This window comes from Haliotis rufescens, unplaced genomic scaffold (assembly GCF_023055435.1).
Source record: "Haliotis rufescens isolate VD_foot unplaced genomic scaffold, xgHalRufe1.0.p SCAF_6, whole genome shotgun sequence".
In the NCBI taxonomy this organism is placed as follows: domain Eukaryota; kingdom Metazoa; phylum Mollusca; class Gastropoda; order Lepetellida; family Haliotidae; genus Haliotis; species Haliotis rufescens.
This window is the reverse complement of record NW_025964334.1, coordinates 29,228,747-29,251,174: the sequence shown is the minus strand read 5'-3', so window position 1 is coordinate 29,251,174 and position 22,428 is coordinate 29,228,747. Positions and strand designations below refer to the sequence as shown.

The 22,428-nt window shown below is 40.5% G+C and overlaps 2 protein-coding genes across 4 annotated transcripts in view; one reads left to right on the top strand and one right to left on the bottom strand.

Moving 5' to 3' along the window:
* Positions 1-339: 339 nt before the first annotated feature.
* LOC124141051 (probable indole-3-acetic acid-amido synthetase GH3.9) lies at positions 340-21,650 on the bottom strand. 2 transcript variants are annotated; one of them, XM_046508931.2, is made up of 8 exons: positions 21,498-21,650; positions 20,014-20,141; positions 17,836-18,839; positions 16,292-16,519; positions 14,801-14,928; positions 13,430-13,575; positions 8,428-8,510; positions 340-1,755 (listed from the first exon to the last, which is right to left on the bottom strand). In XM_046508931.2, the coding sequence occupies exons 2-8, from the start codon at positions 20,099-20,101 to the stop codon at positions 1,534-1,536; spliced, it is 1,899 nt and encodes a 632-aa protein (XP_046364887.2). In that variant the 5' UTR covers positions 20,102-20,141; positions 21,498-21,650; the 3' UTR covers positions 340-1,533. The 2 variants fall into 2 exon arrangements, with proteins under 2 accessions (XP_046364887.2, XP_046364888.2); XM_046508932.2 differs by having other exon boundaries at positions 20,014-20,124; positions 21,498-21,642.
* LOC124141052 overlaps positions 8,161-22,428 on the top strand; it is a 41,493-nt gene continuing 27,225 nt past the window's right edge. The window contains exon 1 of one of the 2 annotated variants that reach the window (XM_048386140.1): positions 8,161-8,344. The gene's annotated coding sequence lies outside the window, so the exon portion shown is untranslated. Of the gene's footprint in view, positions 8,349-22,428 lie in introns of both variants that reach the window. The other variant, XM_046508934.2, reaches the window with a different exon arrangement.

The window sequence follows — 22,428 nt, the reverse complement described above, 5'->3', positions numbered from 1 at the left end:
AAACCCCATGGGGTGATATATGAAAAGTAAGCTTGCTGTGGTGATGTTGATCCTGATGACCAACATAATTGTTGGTGGAAATTACCTTGTGATAGCTTTCCATATATCCTCGCCATCTTACATTTCTATTTTGTACTGTGTATTGACCTATTAACAAAGCATGATGAAAACCGGGTAGCCCTAAGTTGTTTTTTTTTAATTTTTGTAAGACACAACTGATATCGGCTGTATCATGCACATTGTATAAGGGATGGGGGTGGGGGTGGGGGTGGGGGTGGGTGTGGGGGTGTGATTATATTGGGGAAAAATACTTCAGACTGTTAAAAAAAAGACATCGCCTGCCATAGTTGTTATTTATTTTAAAAATAAAATTCAGGCTCGTAGGTTTAAATAAATAAAAATATACAAAAAAACAAAACAAAACAAAACACAGCTCATAATCTCGTGCAAAAAAACCCAACTCGACCTCAATATGGCCATCCTCATCAATGCAGTTTTTCGTGAGCAAAATCATAATCTTTGACATTGAGACATGAATATGAGAGACCGTATACCTGTATTAAACACTTTCTTATTAATAATCATTTCAACTATTCCATTTCAAGAGGCCACACAGTCGCTGTGTTGTATCCTTGGACATGGTTGGTAACTTCACTTGTCCCACTGTGATATGACTGAAAGTTGTTGACTGTGACGTTAAGTGCTTCTACCGGCGTTGTAGGTCTCATCTGTGTTCAGTTCATTAACTCTCTCTATGAACCAACCCTGGCATCAATCTCGTTAAAATCAGATCTTAGTCTGTTTGGCGGTAGTGAGAGCTAAGATCTGATTTTAATCAGATTACCTGGGCAATGGCCTGTCACTTGCTGCGATACTTTGCTTCAGACTAATCCGGAAACATGCACTGTGACATACTGTGGGGTCGAGTATCTGTCGCTGAAGTGTCATGCGGCCGCTAGCCATAATCAGGATTAACCCTAATTAAATTCTGGTCTACAAACTACAAAACATTACCACCTACACCATATTGAGATTAACATAAATTGCCGTGCAAAAGAAAGTATACACTTGTAAATTGGAGTTGACCAAAACATTACAAACGTTATCAAAACGTCATACATGACTTGGCTGAAGACAGTCGCCGAAACACTGCAAACTTAAGGTTTGTTTGTTTGTTGTTTAACGCCGCACTCAGCAATATTATAAGGTTCGAAACACAACAATGATACCCGTATGGAAGCCATCACCATCTGACAACTATCTCTTGTTTGTTTCATTTGTATCCATCATCAAACATGGGTGTATACTTTCCTTTGCTCGAAGTGTATGTCAGCCGTAGGATTAACATCGCTATATGGACTTGTGAATAGCAGAAATTCGTCCGTTTATTATTCATTATTAAAAAAATGTTACGTCAATTGTTCGTCTAACTCGATGAATAATAACTTACTACGATATTTAAGCTTCGATCAAGGCAATGGTCAAGCTAAATGTCCTTAATATCAAGCATACAGGTAAAATGTAGCGCGACCACTATAATGTGTTGTCCAGTAGGAACAACAGAGTTTCCTGTTTGCGGACCGTGTGGGGGTGTTTGTAGAGAGCTCTGTACAGGCTTGGATTCCTCGAGACAGCCTTGTCCGTCATCAGCTCAAAGGTGCCGGGACGAAGCTGTACGATGCGGGGCTTGCTGATGGTGCCCTTTTCACGGAAGGCTCGGTACGTATCCGACATCCGCTTCAGTTGGAAGTCAATCTGGAGTACACACAAGGGAGGAATATAGATTTATTTATTCACAAACTAAAAACATTTATATTTAATCTTGGATATATTTGGTTGTTGTTTAAAGCTGCGCTCAGCAGTATTCCAGCTATACGACAGTGGTCTGTAAATAATCCGATCATAACAGAACAGAACTTTATTACACACAGGCCGAGAAACAGGTACAGACAGAGATAACAATGTGAGGCGGACAGAGAATTAGCCGGGAGCTTTAACAACTTTCATGATGATATCAGTATGTTTACAAAGTTTTGTTCTGGACAGAGATGTTCGATGAGTTAATCAAGTGTGATCAGGAGACGACATATCCCCATCTTCCCGAGGCAAGGGAGTAAACTGATTTTAAAAGTCCAGTTTCATCCCTTGCCGAACTGGGCTGGAATTCCTGGGCTCTATTGTAGCGCCACCAGTGGCTGTTACGAGTTATGTCCCTTCTGAGCCTCTCCTTTAGACCAATCAGATTCCACCTCTCGTATCACTTGCATTTTCATGAAACAAAACAGTGGCGCCCAGTCAAGACGATCTGATCGATAATCAAGGTCTATGTTTTGATAAAACGGGTCTTACATCGCGCAATGCGTGAGCACCTTGATTAAAAACATGAAAAGACTTGGAATATATCTGTTGACAACGAGTTGGCGGTGCACATGCTTTGCAAATCCTGCAATCGACCGAAATCTGCAGGACAGTTTACGAACCGGATTTCGATTTCGATGCACGATTATGATTAGACTATGCATAGACTCGTTAGTCCAGCCAAAATGTAACTCCATAATACCAGCCTAGTTCGGCAAGGGTGGAAACTGGACTTTTTTAGTCAGTTAACTCCCTTGCCTTGGGAAGATGACATATCCTTCGGTCGGGTGCAGTTCGGAAATGGAGTTACCCTCTTTTGGTTCATAACCACTGGACAACTTCAGTTCAGTGAAGAAAGCAATTGTGCTGTTCAGTAATTTTCAATATCCCAAATCATCAAAAGGCACCAGTTCATGACTAGACTGATCTGTACAGCAAGTTTCATCCAGAAATAGTCGACGGTTTTGTAGTTCTGGCTGCCGTTGTACAAAGCGATATTAGTAATAAGGTGATTGTAACTCCCTATCCTTAACATAGACCTACGACAGTCGTAGGTTGTTTAGTACAACGGCATCCTGCTCTTGAAACCATCACGACCCTAATTTCCAACTTGTCATCACATAAAACAGCAGCAGCAACAACAACAACAAAAACTCCATCAAAAGACACCATTTCACGACTAGACTGATCTGTATAGCAAGTTTCAACAAGAAATATTCAACGGTTGAAACGGAAAACGACCGGCGCACAGACGGATGGACATGCTGATCACTATATCCTCCATTTTTCAAACAGGGGGATACCAATTATATGAACTTTAGCATATTTGGTTTATTCCTATATTTACATGGGATATACAATTTACGAACATCGTTAAAATATGTACATTAAAAAAAATATTAGTCTTCGCTACCTACAAGCGGTGACTAGCGGTGACGAATGTTCGAAAGAAGAGAAGTGTAAGAGCTAATAGGAAGGGAATATTAAACAAACATGATTCAAGCTTATTGTCAATTTTAAAGATTCGATATGTAGAACATTTAGATAAATTTACAATACCCGCGTTCCAAGTGTTCATGTGGTTTGCGTGAAAAGGGTTACTTTTAACAAGGAAGATGATGTAACACTCTGCGACAGCCATACATAGCCAGATTGGTCTAACATATTTGAATAAAAGTGAGCCATTTGTAAATTCCACCATTGGTATTTGTATCTGTACCCAAGAGCATGTATAACATATGGGACAGTTAACACCATTTTCCGGGCCGCCTCCGTGGTCTAGTGGTAGAGCGTCCGGGGTTCGATCCCCATCCGCGTCATAGCAAAAGACGTTAAAAAATGGTACTTATTGTTACCCTGTCTGGCGCTTGGCATTAAGGGGCTAAAACAAGGACTGGTCGGCTCCTGTCTGAGTGGGGCATTCATGTTAAACTGCAGGGGCCTGAAGTAAGCAGCGGGTTCGTTATTCGTTATTCGTTTTTCGAATAACGAAAAACAAGCCAGCATCGGGTTCGTTATTCAAAGGTTGTATATTAAACAACTACAGTGATGTGGTCAAATACACTGAAACTCATTTAATATATGACAGCAGGTTCGTCTTACATCATCATCCAAACGCTGTTTAGTTATTCAGTACTTTTGAATAACAAAAAAAACCAAACCAGTACCGGGTTGGTTATTCAGTTTATGTCCAACAATTCTATTAAATATAAGATAGTCTATAGTCTATGGTCTATCTCCCAACTACTGTTAAGCTATTCAGTACTTTTGAATAAGGAAAACTAACCAGCACCGGGTTCGTCATTCAGTTCATGTCCAAGAAAATATGTAAATAAATAGAATAAAGAATCTGCTACTGTTTTTAGTTATGTACCTATTTACAATAAAGGCTTTAATTGTGGGAAAACCTTTGCTGAAGTAGCCCTCATTATATATAGACTGTATTTTAGGACAAATAAACAAATTTATAATTATATTATGATATATTTAATTTTACAATGAGTGTGGCCTCTGCTCGTAGACCCTGTCACTGTATCGCTTTCTTCAACAACACCACCTTTATCCGTTCCCACAGAAAAAAACGTTTCTGGTCAGTGTCAATCATCACCCACAACAGAACAGAGTCTTACAGTGTATCTATGTTTTCATGAATTACGTGACTGGTCAGTTTATGGTGGTGACATATCACACACAGCTGCAGTAAGATGTCTTACTACTCTCCGAATGTCTGGTAATATGACATTAGATTTGTTTGGGTTTGTAACGTTGATCGTTGACCACGACCTGGAATGGATCCTATGATTGTATTCATCTTATAGGTGACAAGTTAACCTCACGTTTGTTTGCACAGTTCTAGACAACCACTTGCATAGTGTAGTAAACTTAAATTATAGTTCAGTAGAGTTCAAGGCTTCAGTAAACATAAGTGTACATTGTCTGTATAGATACATTGCCATTTAGTATTATACCAGTCAGAAGGATCAGTTTTGCATTGTGACGTATATAACTTTCTGTTCACAGCAAACTTACCTGTACAATGAACATAACTGCTATCTGGCGAAAGACTTTTTATAGAAAATACCGTCTGGGTAACTCACTACATTTAACTGTAATGAAAATTATCATACCAGAGTGTAAGTAGTATTGTAAACCTTTTCTACAAATAAAGTGAATACAGTTTGGTCTATCCCCTTTTCGTTCATTTTTATTCATCCATAAATTGCCAGAAAGAATCCGACTGAATAGTGTTATTGATAAAAGATGAATGGTGCTGTTTAGAATCCAGTTGCTGGACAGCAGTTAATAACTAAAAACTGCTTGAACATAGATTAGACTACCTCGCATTTGTCAATCTGTTGAACTGAACTGAAAGCTAAAATGCTGCAGTTTCGTTTTTCGTTATTCAAAAGTACTGAAAAACTAAACAGCTTTTAGACGATGTAAGACGAATCTGCTGTCATATATTAAATGAGTGTATTTGACCACATTACTGTAATTGTTTAATATACAGCCTTTGAATAACGAACCCGGTGCTGGCTTGTTTTTCGTTATTCGAAAAACGAATAACGAATATCGAACCCACTGGAAATGCGGTATCTTATATTTGTTATACCAAGTCTAAATAGCCAACCCGGTGCTTGTTTGTTTTTCGTTATTCAAAAGTACTGAATAACTAAACAGCTTTAGGATGATCATGTAAGACGAACCTGCTGACATATATTAAATGAGTTCCAGTGTATTTGACCATATTACTGTAGTTGTTTAATACACAGCCTTTGAATAACGAACCCGGTGCTGGCTTGTTCGAAAAACGAATTATTATAACAAATAACGAACCCGCTGCCAACTTCAGAGCTAGCACTATAAATCGGGGGGGGGGGGGGGGGGGCACGGGTGGCCCAGTCGGTTCGCCCCGATTATGTTTCTAGGTTTGTCAGCACCATACCCGTGCTCGTGGGTTTCACCGAAGTGGTAAACGTCTGAGACCTGCATCACTTCGGGCTTTCCTCCCACATTAAGCTGACACGCCGCGATATAACTGGAATATTGTTAATAGCGGCGTTAAACCCAACTCACTCACTCACTCACTATAAATCGGGATCTGCCCGGACAAGTTTAGAAGCGATTTACGGAGAACAAAGTACAAGAGGGCTGTGTCATCCGCATGTAACAGTACAAACAATATTAGCGAAAGAGTGAGTGAGTGAATATGGTTTTACGCCGCTTTTAGCAATATTCCAGCGATATATATCACCGGGGGACACAAGAAATGGGCTTCACACATTGTACCCATATGGGCAATTAGCGAAAGATCAATCATAATATCAAGAGAGGGCGAATTAAATTGAAAACCAACGCAATTGAATTTATGTTCAGTGACATAAGATCCAATATCATTAATGTACATAGATAAAAAGAGGCGACTAACGGGATCGGGTGGTCAGGCTCGCTGACTTGGTTGATGCATGTCATGGTATCCCTCTTGCGTGGATCAATACTCATGATGTCAATCAGCGGATTGTCTGGTCCAGACTCGATTATTTACAGACCACCGTCATATAGCTGGAATGTTGCCGAGTGCGGCGTTAAACAACAAACAAACAAACAACAAATCATCTCAAATAGCATTCACATCATCAGAGACAATAGCTTGATGAAAATGATACGCTTTGCCATTGTCCCAGCGTCTATTGCTGCACGAAGAGTTCGTGCACTTGTCGTCCATTTCACCCGCTGATTGACAGTTGAATTCAGCTTGACGACTGATCAGTGTCGTGTAAAACACAATGTGCATCAGATAAAAGTGGGTCAAAATCTTGCACCGAAAAAGTAGTAATAAATTTGATATATCTATAGATGATACGGCATAATTAATTAAACTAACATTTTTTCTTCAAGTGTTTTGTCCGGTACCTTTATCTTCCCCAATTCATTCATTTATTATAAATAAGTTATTTTTGTTTGTTATTTAACGCCGCACTCAGCAATACCCCAGCAATCTGATAACGGTCTGTAAATAATCGAGTCTCGACCAGACAATCCAGTGATTGACATCACAAGCATCGATCCGAAAAGGACAGGATGACATGCATCAACCAAGTCAGCGAGCTTGACCACCCGATCCTGTCAGTCACCTCTTACGACAAGCATAGTCGCCTCTTTCGGCATAGCAGGCATTGGTTGCTGAAGACCTATTCTAACCCTGGTCTTCGCGCTGTTATTCTTTGACTAACCACTGTTAGATCAGTCAAACTCCAAAAACTCTTGATATAATGGATACGTTACTGTTGGTTGCAGCCGACAATCGGAATCGACATAAGTATAAACTTTATTATAACAGGGGGTATTAAAATTAGTTCTATGTAGCTGATGTTGTGGTATAACCGAATTCGTGATATCCGGAGTGTGGAGAGCGTTATAATTTTACATCGTGTCGGCAATATTGCAGCCATATCGCGATGGCCCGAATGTATAGGAACGTGGGAATTCGAGGTAAAAATGGTTCTCGATGCTGGCCGTAGGTCACGCTCGTATATTGCGTGTCACTGTACCCTTAAGGACGCTGCTCATAATGTCAGTCATTGGTTTGCCTGGTACAGACTTGATTATTTACAGGCCGCCGTCATATAGATTGAAAATTGCTGAGTGATGAACAGCAAAGATAGTATACACAAACCTTTCCGACTGCCCCATACATTCATATATTGTATATACAGTTCTCCAGTTAACCTTTTCTTCTTCATTACACGCACGTGATTGAAAAAACTACATCGAGTCTGTAAACAGGCCATTATATGATCATAATAGCTCAATGGGGATGGGTGACCTCGCTGATTGCGTGACATGCATGTCGTGGTGCTCCGGCGGCTTAACCTGTCCTTGACTCGATTAAAAATAGTCCGGAATATTGTTGTCAACAAACATAACAAACAATGTGGTGATATGCGACAGACCACGTGATATTCATGGTTGGGGAACTGCCTATGTTAAACGATCACTTTATAACAAACATAATGCATTAACAAACACCAGTTGATGCTCTTTGCAGAGAAGAACCTAGTTATTAGTCTTGAAGCCAAGACTAACAAAAGACTGTCCGTAAAAAAATAGAACCGACCAACCCCCTCCCCCGACATGAATCACAGTATAATCCATCGACTCGTCCTTGAATGATCAGACTAAGAACCTGTTGACGATGAAAACCAAGATTTGACTTTACCAAGGCCATCTGGTGTCTCATGTAGTATCTTGTTTATCATTCACGGTGTAGGTGGCGGAATTGTGTGAACGAGACATTATTCCGCGTCACATCTGTCTCATGTCGGATAACAAGCTATACTCCGACCTAGGAACTGTCAAACCAATGCTAAGTGGTGTGAGCACCGATTTTCAAAGTTGAGTTAATACTCGAAAAGCTGAGAGTTGAATTTTAAAGCATATAATATATTCAAGGACTACAGTATTCAGAAACCACTGGTACCTCTAAGTGAGTGAGTATGATTTTACATTACTTTTATCAATATGCCATGAAAGGTAGAATTAACCACAGACAGGGCCGATTTTACTTACCGACGATACCTCGTCTTGCAACAATGGCTGACCGGAATCCGTCTCCACGAAGATGACGTAATATAGTGCGTCATTGCTCGTGTCTAAAACAAAACAAATACCTTACATAGTTAAAAGGCCTAGACTTGCATAACTCACATCAAGCTGACACGAGGGACGCCATTTTTCATTTTTGTTCTTTCACGCACGTCGGTGCCATTGCTTCCGATGTATATTCCTCACTAGGGTGTTAAACGGGCGAACTGGGACAGGCTGGTACCAACATAACCAAATTGTTGATTTAGAACAAATCGCGGTTCTATAAGATATAGCCTGTATGCCCAACAAGAATTAGGCATAGGTGGTGCAGTGGTCTATGGTGCCTCAATTCGCTGTACAGAGTTGCGTCCCCTATGCCTGCCTGAATCTTGGGTCAGTGGTTCCAATAAAAGCTTCGCCCTGATTGTGATTCTTGTTTTATCAGCATCAACCCGTGCTCGTGGCTAAAGACACCAAAGAGGTACACGTCTAAGGCCTGCATCACTTCGGATACCCCCACCCCCCATCACGCTGACACGCCATGATATAACGGAAATAATATTTACCTGTGCAGAATAATTTTTCATCGATGTTTCAAAGAAAGCAACATCTGAGATTGGCGTGATATAGTTTAGCATTGGCTTTGTAAACATCATTCTCCAATTATCCAGTATATCATATCTCCATCGCATTGTAACACGATTCGGGATATCTTGATCATTAGCATCAATCAAATACAGTAAACTCAAAGGGACTAATAATTTTAGTTCGTTATAACCGTAGTTCGTTATAAGCATATATATAGTATAACTACGGCAGATAGTTGGGACCAAAAAAGTAAGTTCGTTATATCCGTCAGTTCGTTATAAGCGTGTTCGTTATAACCGTAGTTTACAGTATTCATAGCTGAGGCCTCGTCCGATATATTTAATCGAATAAAAGGACTGTTTTAAAGGACTTTTGAACCAGACAATATGTTTTCCTGAGTACAAAGACAGAAGAGGAACTTCTTAAGCTACGTTACATATATTTGAATGGGCAGAGATTTCTTTTTCTAGTTTTCTCGCTTTTGTTATTGTTCTGTCAAGTGTCCACACACATCATTTTGGCAAAATTAATTTGCCTTTGCGATACAATATCCCGACTGTAAGGTCGCTATACGATACACGATATGCTACATATCTCGATAGTAAGGGAGCGGTGGGGTAGCCTAGTTGCTAAAACGTTGGCGCGTCACTCCAAAAGCCTGAGTTCGATTCCCAATATGGGTACAACGTGTGAAGCCCATTTCTGGTGTCCCCCGCCGTAATAATGCTGGAAAAAATTCAAAAGGAGGTGAAAAAACATTCTCACTCGATAGTAAGGTCGTAATAGGATACACGATATACCACATATATCGATAGTAAGGCCACAATGCAATACACGATATGCTATATATCTCGATAGTAAAGTCACGATACGATGTTCTCGATATGTGACACTTCTCGACAGTAATATCGCGATACGATGTACTCGATATGTTACACATCTCGACAGTTATATCGCGATACGTTGTACTCGATATGTTGCACTTCTTGATAGTAATATTGCGAAACGATGTACTTGATATGTTACACTTCTCGACAGTAATATAGCGATACGATGTACTTGATATGTTCCACTTCTCGACAGTAATATCGCCATACGTTGTACTCGATATGTTATACTTCTCGACAGTAATATAGCGATACGATGTACTTGATATGTTACACTTCTCGACAGTAATATCGCCATACGATGTACTCGATATGTTGCACTTCTCGACAGTAATATTGCGATACGATATACTCGATATGTGACACTTCTCGACAGTAATATCGCGATACGATGTACTCAATATGTTACACATCTCGACAGAAATATCGCGATACGTTGTACTCGATATGTTGCACTTCTTGATAGTAATATTGCGAAACGATGTACTTGATATGTTCCACTTCTCGACAGTAATATAGCGATACGATGTATTTGATATGTTCCACTTCTCGACAGTAATATCGCCATACGTTGTACTCGATATGTTACACTTCTCGACAGTAATACACGATATGCTATATATCTCGATAGTAAAGTCACGATACGATGTTCTCGATATGTGACACTTCTCGACAGTAATATCGCGATACGATGTACTCGATATGTTACACATCTCGACAGTAATATCGCGATACGTTGTACTCGATATGTTGCACTTCTTGATAGTAATATTGCGAAACGATGTACTTGATATGTTCCACTTCTCGACAGTAATATTGCGATACGATATACTCGATATGTGACACTTCTCGACAGTTATATCGCCATACGATGTACTTGATATGTTACACTTCTCGACAGTAATATCGCCATACGATGTACTCGATATGTTGCACTTCTCGACAGTAATATTGCGATACGATATACTCGATATTTGACACTTCTCGACAGTTATATCGCCATACGATGTACTTGATATGTTACACTTCTCGAGAGTAATATCGCGATACGATGTACACGATATGCTACAAAGCTACATGAAAAAACCCACACTTGACATCATTCCCAGCATCAATAGAAATGAGCCGCATTTTAACTAAAACATATTTAGTAGAGTTGAGTCAATTAATACAGAAGGGGTTTTATATCCATTAGGGGCGGTCGGGTAGCCCAGTGGTTAAAGCGTTCGCTCGTCACGCGGAAGACCCGTGTTCGATTCCCGACATGGGTGCAATATGTGAAGCCCATTTCTGGTGTCCCCCGCTGTGATATTGCTGGAATATTGCTAAAAGCGGCGTAAAACCAAACTCACTCACTCACATATCCATTACATCTACAAGGCGAAGATAGAATATAATTAATGTTCATATCATTTAAACTGTTACTCTTGTAAAGCCTTGTATAGATACATGACCTACCTATACAATACACGTATCGTTACCACGATATCGCGATGCATTGAACGTTGGTTAAATCGTTACACCTCTAGTTCTGGAATAAAACAACTTGACAGTTGAACGACGAACCATTGTATAAGCTCTTGGGTCTACATGGTAAACAATCATTGTGTAAAACATGTACTCTGAAAACTCTGTCCATACTCGTGTGGGCACATTGGAATAGGCTAGTGATAAATTCAGGGCAGTGACCTGTAATCACCTGTGACGATAAAAGCCATTGTATACGTGATGCTGACAGCGGGGGTCTTCTAATGCTTCACCGGACGTTGTTCCGCATAATTCGGATTGGCTCGGATTGTTGCCATTGTATTTCTCTCACGGGACCTGATTACAACGGTGTCTATCTCGGGTCTTAGAGGACAAATTAATCCATAAAGCTCTCATCAAGGTTAAAGATCAGGGCCCTGTTCTACAAAGCGATCGTAGCGCTAAGATGATCGTAACTCCCATAATTTAACATAGACTTACGACAGTCGTAGCACTACAATTGCTCAAAGCAATCAAAGCAATCTTAGCGCTAAGGTGATCGTAAGTCACATACTTTAACATAGGCTTACGGTCATTGTAGCGCTAAGATCGCTTTGAGGAACGAGGCCCAGGCCAGGTTCAGTCGGTCTGTGCCAAGTGACGAATTTCGGATTTTTTGTGATAAATTTAACAGTCCATGTGCTCCAGCAAATTATATGATTAATGAATTAAAATTTTTAGTTCCTATGTTTAACAGTTAACTTGACCCTGACATGGGATTTCTGCATTACGATCCGTTAACATGTTCATATAAACATTTCTCTCTGCAAAGCATCACACAACAGTGAATATATAAAGACACGTGTGTTTGGCTTGGTGAATAAACTGAATGTTTGAGCGAATCGGGGCATACAAATAACCTTAAAGGTGTTTTTCAACTTCGCCCAAAGTTAATTCGAAGATGGGAGCAAACTGAAACTTGGCGTTTTGGGAAACAAGACAGGGCAAAATGGAAGTCCTAGTTTTATTCACTGAAGTCACTTAAAATACATTTGTTCATTTGATTAAATATTAATTATAACTGAAATGTTATATGTAGTGATCTAGCATTGAATGACTGAAACTCAGCAGAGTAAACCGAGAGCCTTAAGGGCCAGCACATTTAAAACATTGTACGCACAGTTGAAAAAACTGTAGGCCCAATCGCAACTTATGTTTAAAAATGGAACTTCCTACTAGGTTATGACCTGTGACAAAGATTTATCATGCATATATTTTGGCATTAAACATCGTGTCCGAGCCAAACAATCGAGGCGACAAATGCCGAGATGTTAGTTGACTTACATGCCACGATCGCACGATAAGATAGAAATAGTAACTTAGATGTAAGTTTGACAATTTTTAGAAATAAGTTAAACTTTGTTGATTTTGTTTGTTACTTTTTTCTATTTTTTCGATTAGCTTGAAACGTCTTTATATTGCTCTTTGACATGTTCGATATGGAGCTGTTGTCGAAGCATGTGTCCCAGAATTATTATTTTTTCAATTTTTCAATAACATTGCTCGAAATAGTTCATAATTAATAATCTATTTATAACATATGATAAACTGAAATGAAGTACGTATTTTCTGACTTTGGGAAAAGTAATTTGTTTTAATAAATGAATAACATGACAGGTAGGTTCATGAAACTATATATTATTTTGACGTGGCTACGGTGTGGCCGGTACACCGGCCTGTGGTGTTGAAAGAGTTAACGAGCGGAGTACTTTGAAGCTGGGCCCTGTTTCACGAAGCAATGTCAGTGTTATGATTCATTTACCACGTTTACAGCTTAAAATAACTACAGGCCGTAAGGGCCTGCTGAAAATTAAAATTATCAGCCCTACGGGCCGATGACTAGTTTATAAACTGAGTGTACGCAAGCCCGTGATGTATTGTCGTTGTTTCACAGTTGGCATTAATTACCTCCAGACAGATAGATCTACGCCTCTCAAACTGAGGCGGAAGTATATATACATGAAAAGACAGCTTCTTCATACCTGTCGCAATGTCTACATGAATATTCTCTGTAGCCGCGAAATTGACCAGTCTTCCGGAGGTCCATTGACTGCAAGCTATCGATATCGCCTCGCGCATTACAGCTTCCGGAACTTTCTCAAAGGAGACATTCAAGACATCTCCGCGCCTGAAAGTCAGAATGATGTATTCCTTGATCGGTAACGTTTGCAACCTCTGTGTCGCCTTGTAGCCTGATGTAAGAGTTGTCAGCTTACCATGACAACCATTCTGACAATGTAATATATATACATAATTGTGTTCAGACACTGTAATAACACACAAATAATTCGCACTATTAGGGCATTGTGGGTAAGAATAGATACCCAGTACGAGCCCTTGTAAGAGGTCAGTCGAATGGGGCTCGGGTGGTCAGACTGTGACTTGGTCAAGTACCTTCATGCTTCAGTCACTGGTTAGTCTGGTCCCAATCCCATTAAAATCAGATCTTAGTTCTCGCTATCGCTAAACAAAGATCTGAGGACATCCCATTACGGGTCACATCAGAACGACCTTTCATTCGACCAATCAGAGCGTCGCTTACCAGATCATGAAAGTGACAGTCGGAATGTGTTTCTAATCAAGCAACCTCGAAAACGTCAACACGGGGTATTCCGAACGACAGTTACGACACTATCTCTCGCTTCAGTGGGATAAACATTTGAACGGTGGAGGCGTTGAACAGTATGTGGGGAGCACTGCTATACAATATCAACCATATATTAGACATTCCAGAATGTTCGTTTGGTCATTTTTCAAAATTTTAATCGAGAACTGTGTCAACATATTTTTCAAGCGTAGTCTGAAATGGAAGTCGCCTGGTTGAAAAGAGTGCCGTAAAGCTCGAGAAAGCTGCTTTCTATCTGGCTGATGTCGACTTCTTTTTAGTCATCTCAGTGGTCGGTCAAAGATCGCGAAAGGTCGTTCTGACGTGACCCGTAATGGGATGTCCTCAGATCTTTGTTTAGCGGCAGCAACAACTAAGATCTGATTTTAATGAGATTGGTCTGGAACAGATTTCAGTATTTACTGGCCGCCATGATATATCGTGAACATTACCGACTGCGGAGCGAAACAACATGCACTCACTCCCAAGTACATTCATGTCCTTTAGGGAAACCTATTGGTTTGTTGAAGCATTCGCACGTCGTGCGCAGATCCGGGTTCGATAACTGGATAACAATCACTGGATTGTCTGGTCCAGACTCGATTATTTACAGACCGCCGTCATATAGCTGGAATATTGCTGAAAATATATTCCATACTTCAACATTGACATACGACAGTCACGTGGACTACATTAGAAATATTATTTCCGATATTGGTGACTATTGTGGTTCATAGTCAGTCCTCACCTGTGCAACACCTTGTATTTCGGTGCGTTGCCATAGAAACCACACACTCGCACCATGTCGCCCGATCTGTATCTGTAGAAACCACGTGGTGTGGTTACAACCAGCTCATACTCCCTGCCCACCGTAACCTATGAAAAACAGTAATAAGCGTCTATAAAAATACTTTATTATAATGGTAAATGATGCTTGTTCGTTCTAGTCTAAGGCCTTTAGGGCGGACCATTTGATTTTTAGGGGTGGTGGGGTTGGTAGAGTCATGTTGTTGTTTTCTTCATATTTAGAGGCTGAGATTTGATCCTACATAAAAGAGTGCTGAGATCTTTTTTGTCACAATTCAAGACATGAAGAGAATGTTAAAATTTTCTCACTGTTCACTGAAACAGTATATATGAGGGTGATTATAAAACAGAACATTGAAAATTGCAGCATAATAAAGCATTTTTATATTATGGCAAAAATTGACCAACCTTACATGTTTGTACTCCCAACTGCCCAAGGAATGTTCCTCTCAGTTACTAAGAATGTGGATGATGGACAGTTTTGATGAAAACCTACGAATGGACGTTACCAACTGAAATTTGGACACGTTGGGACCAAACACCGAATAGTTTTACAAAATGGTTAAGAATCAATCGCCGAAAAACACAACCAAAACAGTGTGCTGGGTAATGAACGTGCTACCGTACCCACATCAAGGGACATGAGTTGGACGTGAATCTTACTGCATGCCAACCTACAAAAATATGGGTATCAAAGGAAATGATTTGCTGTTCATTCACACCCAAACCGTTAGACAGAAGCATGCTAAGATTAACCCTACAACAGAGAGACTATAAAAGTCCAGTTTCCACCCTTGCCGAATTAGGCTTGTATTATGGAGTTACAATTTGGCTGGACTAACGAGTCTATGCATAGTCCAATCAAAATCGCGCACCGAAATCGAAATCCGGTTAGTAAACTGTCGTGCAGATTTCGGTCAATGCAGGATTTGCAAAGCATGTGCACCGCCAACTCGTTGTCAACAGATGTTTTGCAAGTCTTTTCACGTTTTTAATCAAGATGCTCAAGACCCGTGTTATCACAATATATATCTTGATTATCGATCAGATCGTCTTGACTTGGCGCCGCCATTTTGTGTGAAACAAATGCAAGTGATACGAGAGGTGGAATCTGATTGGTCCATAGGAGAGGCTTATAAGGGACATAACTCGTAATAACCACTGGTGGCGCTTACTGTCAGTTAACTCCCTTGCCTAGGGAAGATGCTCAAAGACAGCTTTTTGAACAAAGCCACTTGGTTTAACATTTTCAAATCAGGTCTTCAATCTTACTTTTTTGATGAACCTCTTTCCCCAGGATGAAATGACAGGTTATTTTTTCCTCCGTGTAATTTGAAGTTTCCTCCGACATCAAGCTGGCACGCAGAAATACAATTAAAATTCTGTTCATAAAGGCGTTAAACCAAACTCACTCTGACACTGCGCGTTATACCTGGTGAGCTAAGAGTGTTTCTGGCTGTTCCTCCTCAGTGTGTTCGGCTGGTATGAACTCGTAAAAGTTCATGTTGGCAAGGATGACGTAATCCTCCCTCTCGGCGCCTGTCTCCGGGTCAAGGAGACCTCCAGTGTGCAAAATCAGCCCGAAGAAGCATTCAGTAGACAAATGGCCGAACGAGTAGAGTGGAACGTCGCCTAGGTATCGTTCCCTCGCTAGTCTCGCCTGCAAGAAATCCAAATCGAAAGTAAATACTATTATTTGAGTCAGATTTTCTAATGTCTATTTTAAGTTTTAAAAATCGTAAAATATTTATAATAATCACACTAGTGATTTCTTGATTAAACACACTTTAGGATTATTTGTAGTGAATTAATATAGTTTCAACAGGGGAAAAACAATTTAATGATCACAAGGAAAATTTGGCATATGCATATTTTGCATATACATATGTTAAGATGTAACACACTAACTACATATATGTATTTTCCCCCACCCTCACTCACACACTCTATGTATGTGGTACGTGAGCACTAAAGTGTTTGACGTCAATAACGTATGTTGAACGACAACGTTAACATCTGTTCAATGTCAACAAAGATGTCTGTATTGCCTCACAACTATTAAATGGTGTGGGCAGTCGGGTAGCCTAGTGGTTATAGCGTTCGCTCGTCACGCCGAAGATCCGGGTTCGATTCCCCACATGGGTACAATGTGTGAAGCCCATTTCTGGTGTCCCCCGCCGTGATATTGCTGGAATATTGCTAAAAGCGGCGTAAAACCATACTTACTCACTCACTCACTCACTCACTCACTCACTAAAGGATGTTCAAAATGATTACAATATACTTCAAATATATATACTTCAAATTGGTTTATATGAACTCGGTTATCATGAACCAAATAGATCTTGTTAGTTTCTTATCGCTAGTTTGGAGATATAAGATAAATAAAACGAAACAAGTATTCATTCATACCTCATCAGCAATACATGCATTCTAGTTAATATACTGGACAATATAATACAGTCAATGCAAAAATCGAGGAAGTGCTGAGGGTTCCACCGAAATCCACGTAATGTAAACCTTCTCCACGAGTAACCAATCTCATTACAATCAGATCTTTTACTCAGATAGATGCCTCTGTGTGCTAAGATCTGCCATCCTCAATGTCAGGTTAACCCGTAGCCACTCGATTTTAACAAAGGAAAACCCACGCACAACACAAATATCCCTTCGATGGTATTCCATTTTGTGGTTAGATGTCATTGTGTTCAGAAAGGACAGTGCATATAAAATATATCTACATCAATATAATGGTACCATCTTTATTATTTACATTTGGTACTGGCCGTGTAAATTCGTGTTCGAGATGCTGATCTGAATGCTACGCTCACTGGTACGGAGAATTTAGAAGCTTCGGCGCTGAACGGCTGATAAGAAAGTTTACCTGACGCGACATCTCATGGAGAGGATGTCAGATCTTTACTCAGACAGGTCTCGTATCGGATTTTAATGAGATTTTACAAGGAACAGACTTACTTGCAGAGCAAACGTCCCAGTGCTGATCGCCGACATCCCACCCAAATGCGGCCAGATTCTCGGCACCATGCCCCTACAACTAGATCTGAAGATTTCCTCCAGTTCATCAGCCCTCTCAGGCAGAGGTGTCAGGTGCATGTTGAGAGACTCCCTTAAGTCCTGAGCGATGTCCAGATCTACATCCAACTCTCCTCTGCGAATGTCACGCACAAGTCTACTCCAGTTTTTTTCCACGAGAGTCAACATTTGTAAGATAACCGTTGACGTCATCGCGAAAATCGTCCCCAGCTCTCGCTCGCGGAGTGCAAACAGCATGTGGACATACTGTCCATCGTGTTCGTTGAGTATGTTGTAGCCGATCCTCGGTGTGCAATAAAACGTTTCATATCTCCAAAATGTCATAGAAACTGACCCTTTGCTGACCCCTCTATCCGTTTTCATTTTCTTCCCGGGTATTACCATGTATTCCGCCATCCTTAGCTGCCTAAGTTTAGGCGCTGCAGAAAGGACTGAAGACATCGGCATAACCAAATATGGACCATATGATGAACGGTTTGAATTTAAATTCACAGGATATAACTTGCTGCGACCCGAAGTAGTACCAGATGTTGCTGCAAAGAAATCCACTTCTTGCTTGAAAAATATGTTTCCTTCGCCAGCCAGACACCTTTCTACGTACGGTTTATAATCTTTAAATTCAGTCAGGCGCATGCGCGACCGGAACTCGGCAACGGATGCAATGGTCGCTAAATCAAAGTCTCGGCCATACACCGTGGTCTGGCCTGATTTGAGCAATTTAAATAGGGTCTTTGTTTGAGCTGAATTCACGTCCCGACAAAGTGAATTAAATCTCCATAAAATGAAACCCCCAACTATTCTGATGACCCTTTGTTGAAAGTACATTTTGAAGACTGTGGAAAGATTGAGGTTATGAGCTGGCTGTAGACTCCAGATGTGAAGTAACACGCCTGACCACGCCAGCAACACCAATGAGGCTGCATATCCTGTAGTGAGGGAAAATGGTGAATATATCAAACGCGATAATAAACCACATGAGAGTGAGTGAGTGAATATATTTTACGCCGCTTTTAGCAATATTCCAGCAATATCACGGCGGGGGACAGCATTTTACCCATGTGGGTAATCGAACCCGGGCCTTAGGCGTGACGAGCGAGCGCTTTAACCACTAGGCTACACCATTGCCCCATCACATGAGACGTGTATTTCTTTGAACAGATGAAATAGTTGTTTATTCTTAAGTTGTTCAGGGGCGGTCAGGTAGCCTAATGGTTAAAGCGTCCGCTCGTCACGTCGAAGACCCGGGATCGAATCCCGACATGGGTACAATGTGTGAAGCTCATTTCTGGTGTCCCCCGCCGTGATATTGCTGGAATATTGCCAAAAGCGGCGTAAACCCATACTCACTCACTATGATTGAATTTGTTTTGTGTGTTGTTTTACGCCGCAGTCAACAATTGTCCTGCTCATGTCGTTCAAATCCGTTTGGGTACGGTGACATAGCAATAGGGCTGTGAATTTATTCTAACCTGGATCGCCATAGGGGTACAAGCAGTTGTATAATTGTGGATGGCCAGTTGAGAGTATGATCATCTCAAGCAGTTGCCAGTCATCATTCATCGTGGCCAACCAACCCCAACTGACTAAGTGAGTGAGTGAGTCGTGTTCAAACAGTATTTCAGTTATTTCACTGCGTGTATACAAAGCAAGACAGGTCATTCACGTTTACTACTTTGACGAAACACACTGGTGCTGAACACGCGATTGTAGGATTTTGGCACGCCAAAGGGACGAAACTCTGCACAGAGAATTGCGGCGCCTTATACCACTTTAATCAGCGACCCATAGCCCGTCTCTCATGCCCGACGATGATGTCATGATGTGCATATAGACCTACTCGAACCAAGACTTGTTCTAAATCAATCTTATTTAAATCTTTCAATAATTTTCACCCCCATCAGACGTGTCTCTCCGTCAATGTCTGATAAACCCTGTAATTAAGGTCGCGTCAGATGAATCCTGAGAGAATTTCATAATAAAGGATGCAGCTCCGAATGCTTTGCTCGTCAGAATTTATAAGCATCAACGCTGACTGGCAAAATCTGATGTGGATGAGCTTGGTTCTAAATAAAGAATTTGGTAAGTAAAATTAGCACCAACCTGTCAGTGTCGATGTGTCGATGGCCACTTTGACACCTACGGCTGCACATGACCCCGCCAGAAGGAGAAAAATAGGCTCCCACTTCATGGTCTCTCAAAGAAGGACCAGGTCTGTGAGGAAATGTTACCTGTTTGATAAATCTCAATCCATTATTAATAAACAAATAAAATAAGTTTAACGTGTGTATAACTTCCTGTATTCCCGTGTCTTGACATCAATAGAGCGTGTTAGTTGTTACCAGTGTGCAATGTTGGTGTTTCCACCAGTAACTTTACTGTAACCTACTTTGGACATGAACACAAGCAATCTTGTGAAACTGACCAAGTATATATAAATATATTAGATTTGAACACGTATCTTGAATTGTCATATCGAATAACGTTCCTTACTTTCATCCTCGATATGAATACTCGATGTGTTCAGACAAGAGGGCGTTCGCGAGAGTTAAAGCGAAACTAGTAAAGTATCTTTTCTCATTTTACTTAAATTCTGCTAGATGAACTGTGATAACACTACACTGTATTGATCTTAACATTTAAGATGATTTTTACATGACACATGTACAAAAAAGCATCAATGACAAGAATATATGTGAAATTATCGTCACCTGAAATCCAGTTACGTACTTCACATTAGGAAGATGACTGTGACAGTGACATTGTCATAAATGTGACTATAGCATGCAAGCATTCAGAAAGTTGTCATACGTGTTGATGATATGTATTAACGTGCTTGGGGTTTACAATGAAGGCCAAGCAGACCCGTGCATGACAACACGCTACATAAAATTGGGGGTAAAAGGGGGTTGTCGGCAAAATATGAGACTGTCCTAAGACCAATCTCACCGGACCCTACCCTATGATAAATGATCAGTCCATTACAAACAAAGTCTAAAACCACCTAGTGCCGTGTAATAATACATTGGTTATTTGTGACTAAACATTTTATGGAAACATGAGGAATATGCTGATCGTATAAGGACAACGTTAACTTTTAACACCAGCTGTATCTGATGGGACTCGTGTAGTACTCGCTGTGGCTATATTTCTTCTCAAGTAGGCACCTGTATCTCAGTCTGAACATCAATTTCCCTTTACGCGAGTTTCTAAAACAGGCAAATGTTTTCTTATTCACGGTGGCTCGATCTCGATACATCACCCGATCTCTGAGTTGCCGATCAACAACTAAAATACAAGATTTTAGAGTTACTTCCCGTGTCCAGCGCTCAATCTCAAGAAATATTGCATACACCTACACGGAGAAAACATGTCTATCAAATAAATATAAATATGTGCTTATGTATGTTATAATTTATACTTTTGTTGCATTTATATCAATGCTGACGGCAAATCAGATGGATAAATTATATCTTGTTAACTAAATCAAATGACCTGGAGCTATTAAAACTCCCGGTACATACGTGTCTCAAGTAGGTAACTTTATGACTTAATGCAGGTGTCGTCATAAGCTAATGTTTACATACCTGTCTCGGGGTGTGTGGTAAACAATCCTCCGCACGTACCAGGGGATCACACTCCGCATATGACCAGCATATCCTGTAACTGAACGCCCACTGTATTCATCATATGTTAGCAACTGAAATCTATTGAAATGCAGTAATGGGGTCATATCTATATATAGGTCCGCAATTTTGAAGACGTTATAATGAGGTCAGGTATGAAGTGCGTTACCGGTTGTACAGCCACACATACACACGTTACAGAAAGTCATACACCTCAAATGGTACGGACAGAGACTGCGTTAGATGGAGCGTTATAGAGAGGGTGATCAAGATCTATTTGGGAACTTGTCGTACAAGTTTTTACATGTTTACATTTTCAATGCCTATCCTGGATGTGTCTATGTCACAACTATGACACATTTTGGAACACAAGACATGAAAGAAGTACACAAACAATGCTTTACAAAAATAACGTAGTGAAGTGAATGAGTTGGGTGAATTATGTTAAACGTCACAGTCAGCAAAAATCCAGCTACCGTAGTTTCTCGATTCAAAGCTCTGGTGTAAATGTCTGTCACACACTCTTTACCCCCGGCATTTAATCACAAAGATAATAATGGGGAAGTTCCTTGCATGAAAACTACCCGGCGTTTAATCAATGTCTGGTGTTTATTCGAAAACCCGGTGTTGATTCGAGATACCGGCGTTTACTCGAGACAATACAGTATGTCACCGCGCTCTTTAAATAATCGAGTCTGGAACTAAGACAACAATTTGTTGAGAGTGTAAACAACGATCCATATCGTCGGCTTACGACAACACACAACCAGGCAGACCGGCAGACCATAGCTATTCATTTTAGTGGAGATTGTGAGTGAATGAGTTGGGTTTAACGCCGCTATTAACATTATTCACGGCGTGTCAGCTTAATGTGGGAGGAAATCCCGAAGCG

What these genes read in the sequence shown, in the direction of transcription:
- LOC124141051 (XM_046508931.2), bottom strand. Translation starts at nt 20,101, where the DNA reads ATGAAGTGGGAGCCTATTTTTCTCCTTCTGGCGGGGTCATGTGCAGCC. An exon ending in CTGGGACGTTTGCTCTGCAA is followed by an intron (nt 16,520 to 17,835) that starts GTAAGTCTGTTC and finishes GATTTCTTGCAG; the next exon opens with GCGAGACTAGCGAGGGAACG. An exon ending in AAATACAAGGTGTTGCACAG is followed by an intron (nt 13,576 to 14,800) that starts GTGAGGACTGAC and finishes TCTGACTTTCAG; the next exon opens with GCGCGGAGATGTCTTGAATG.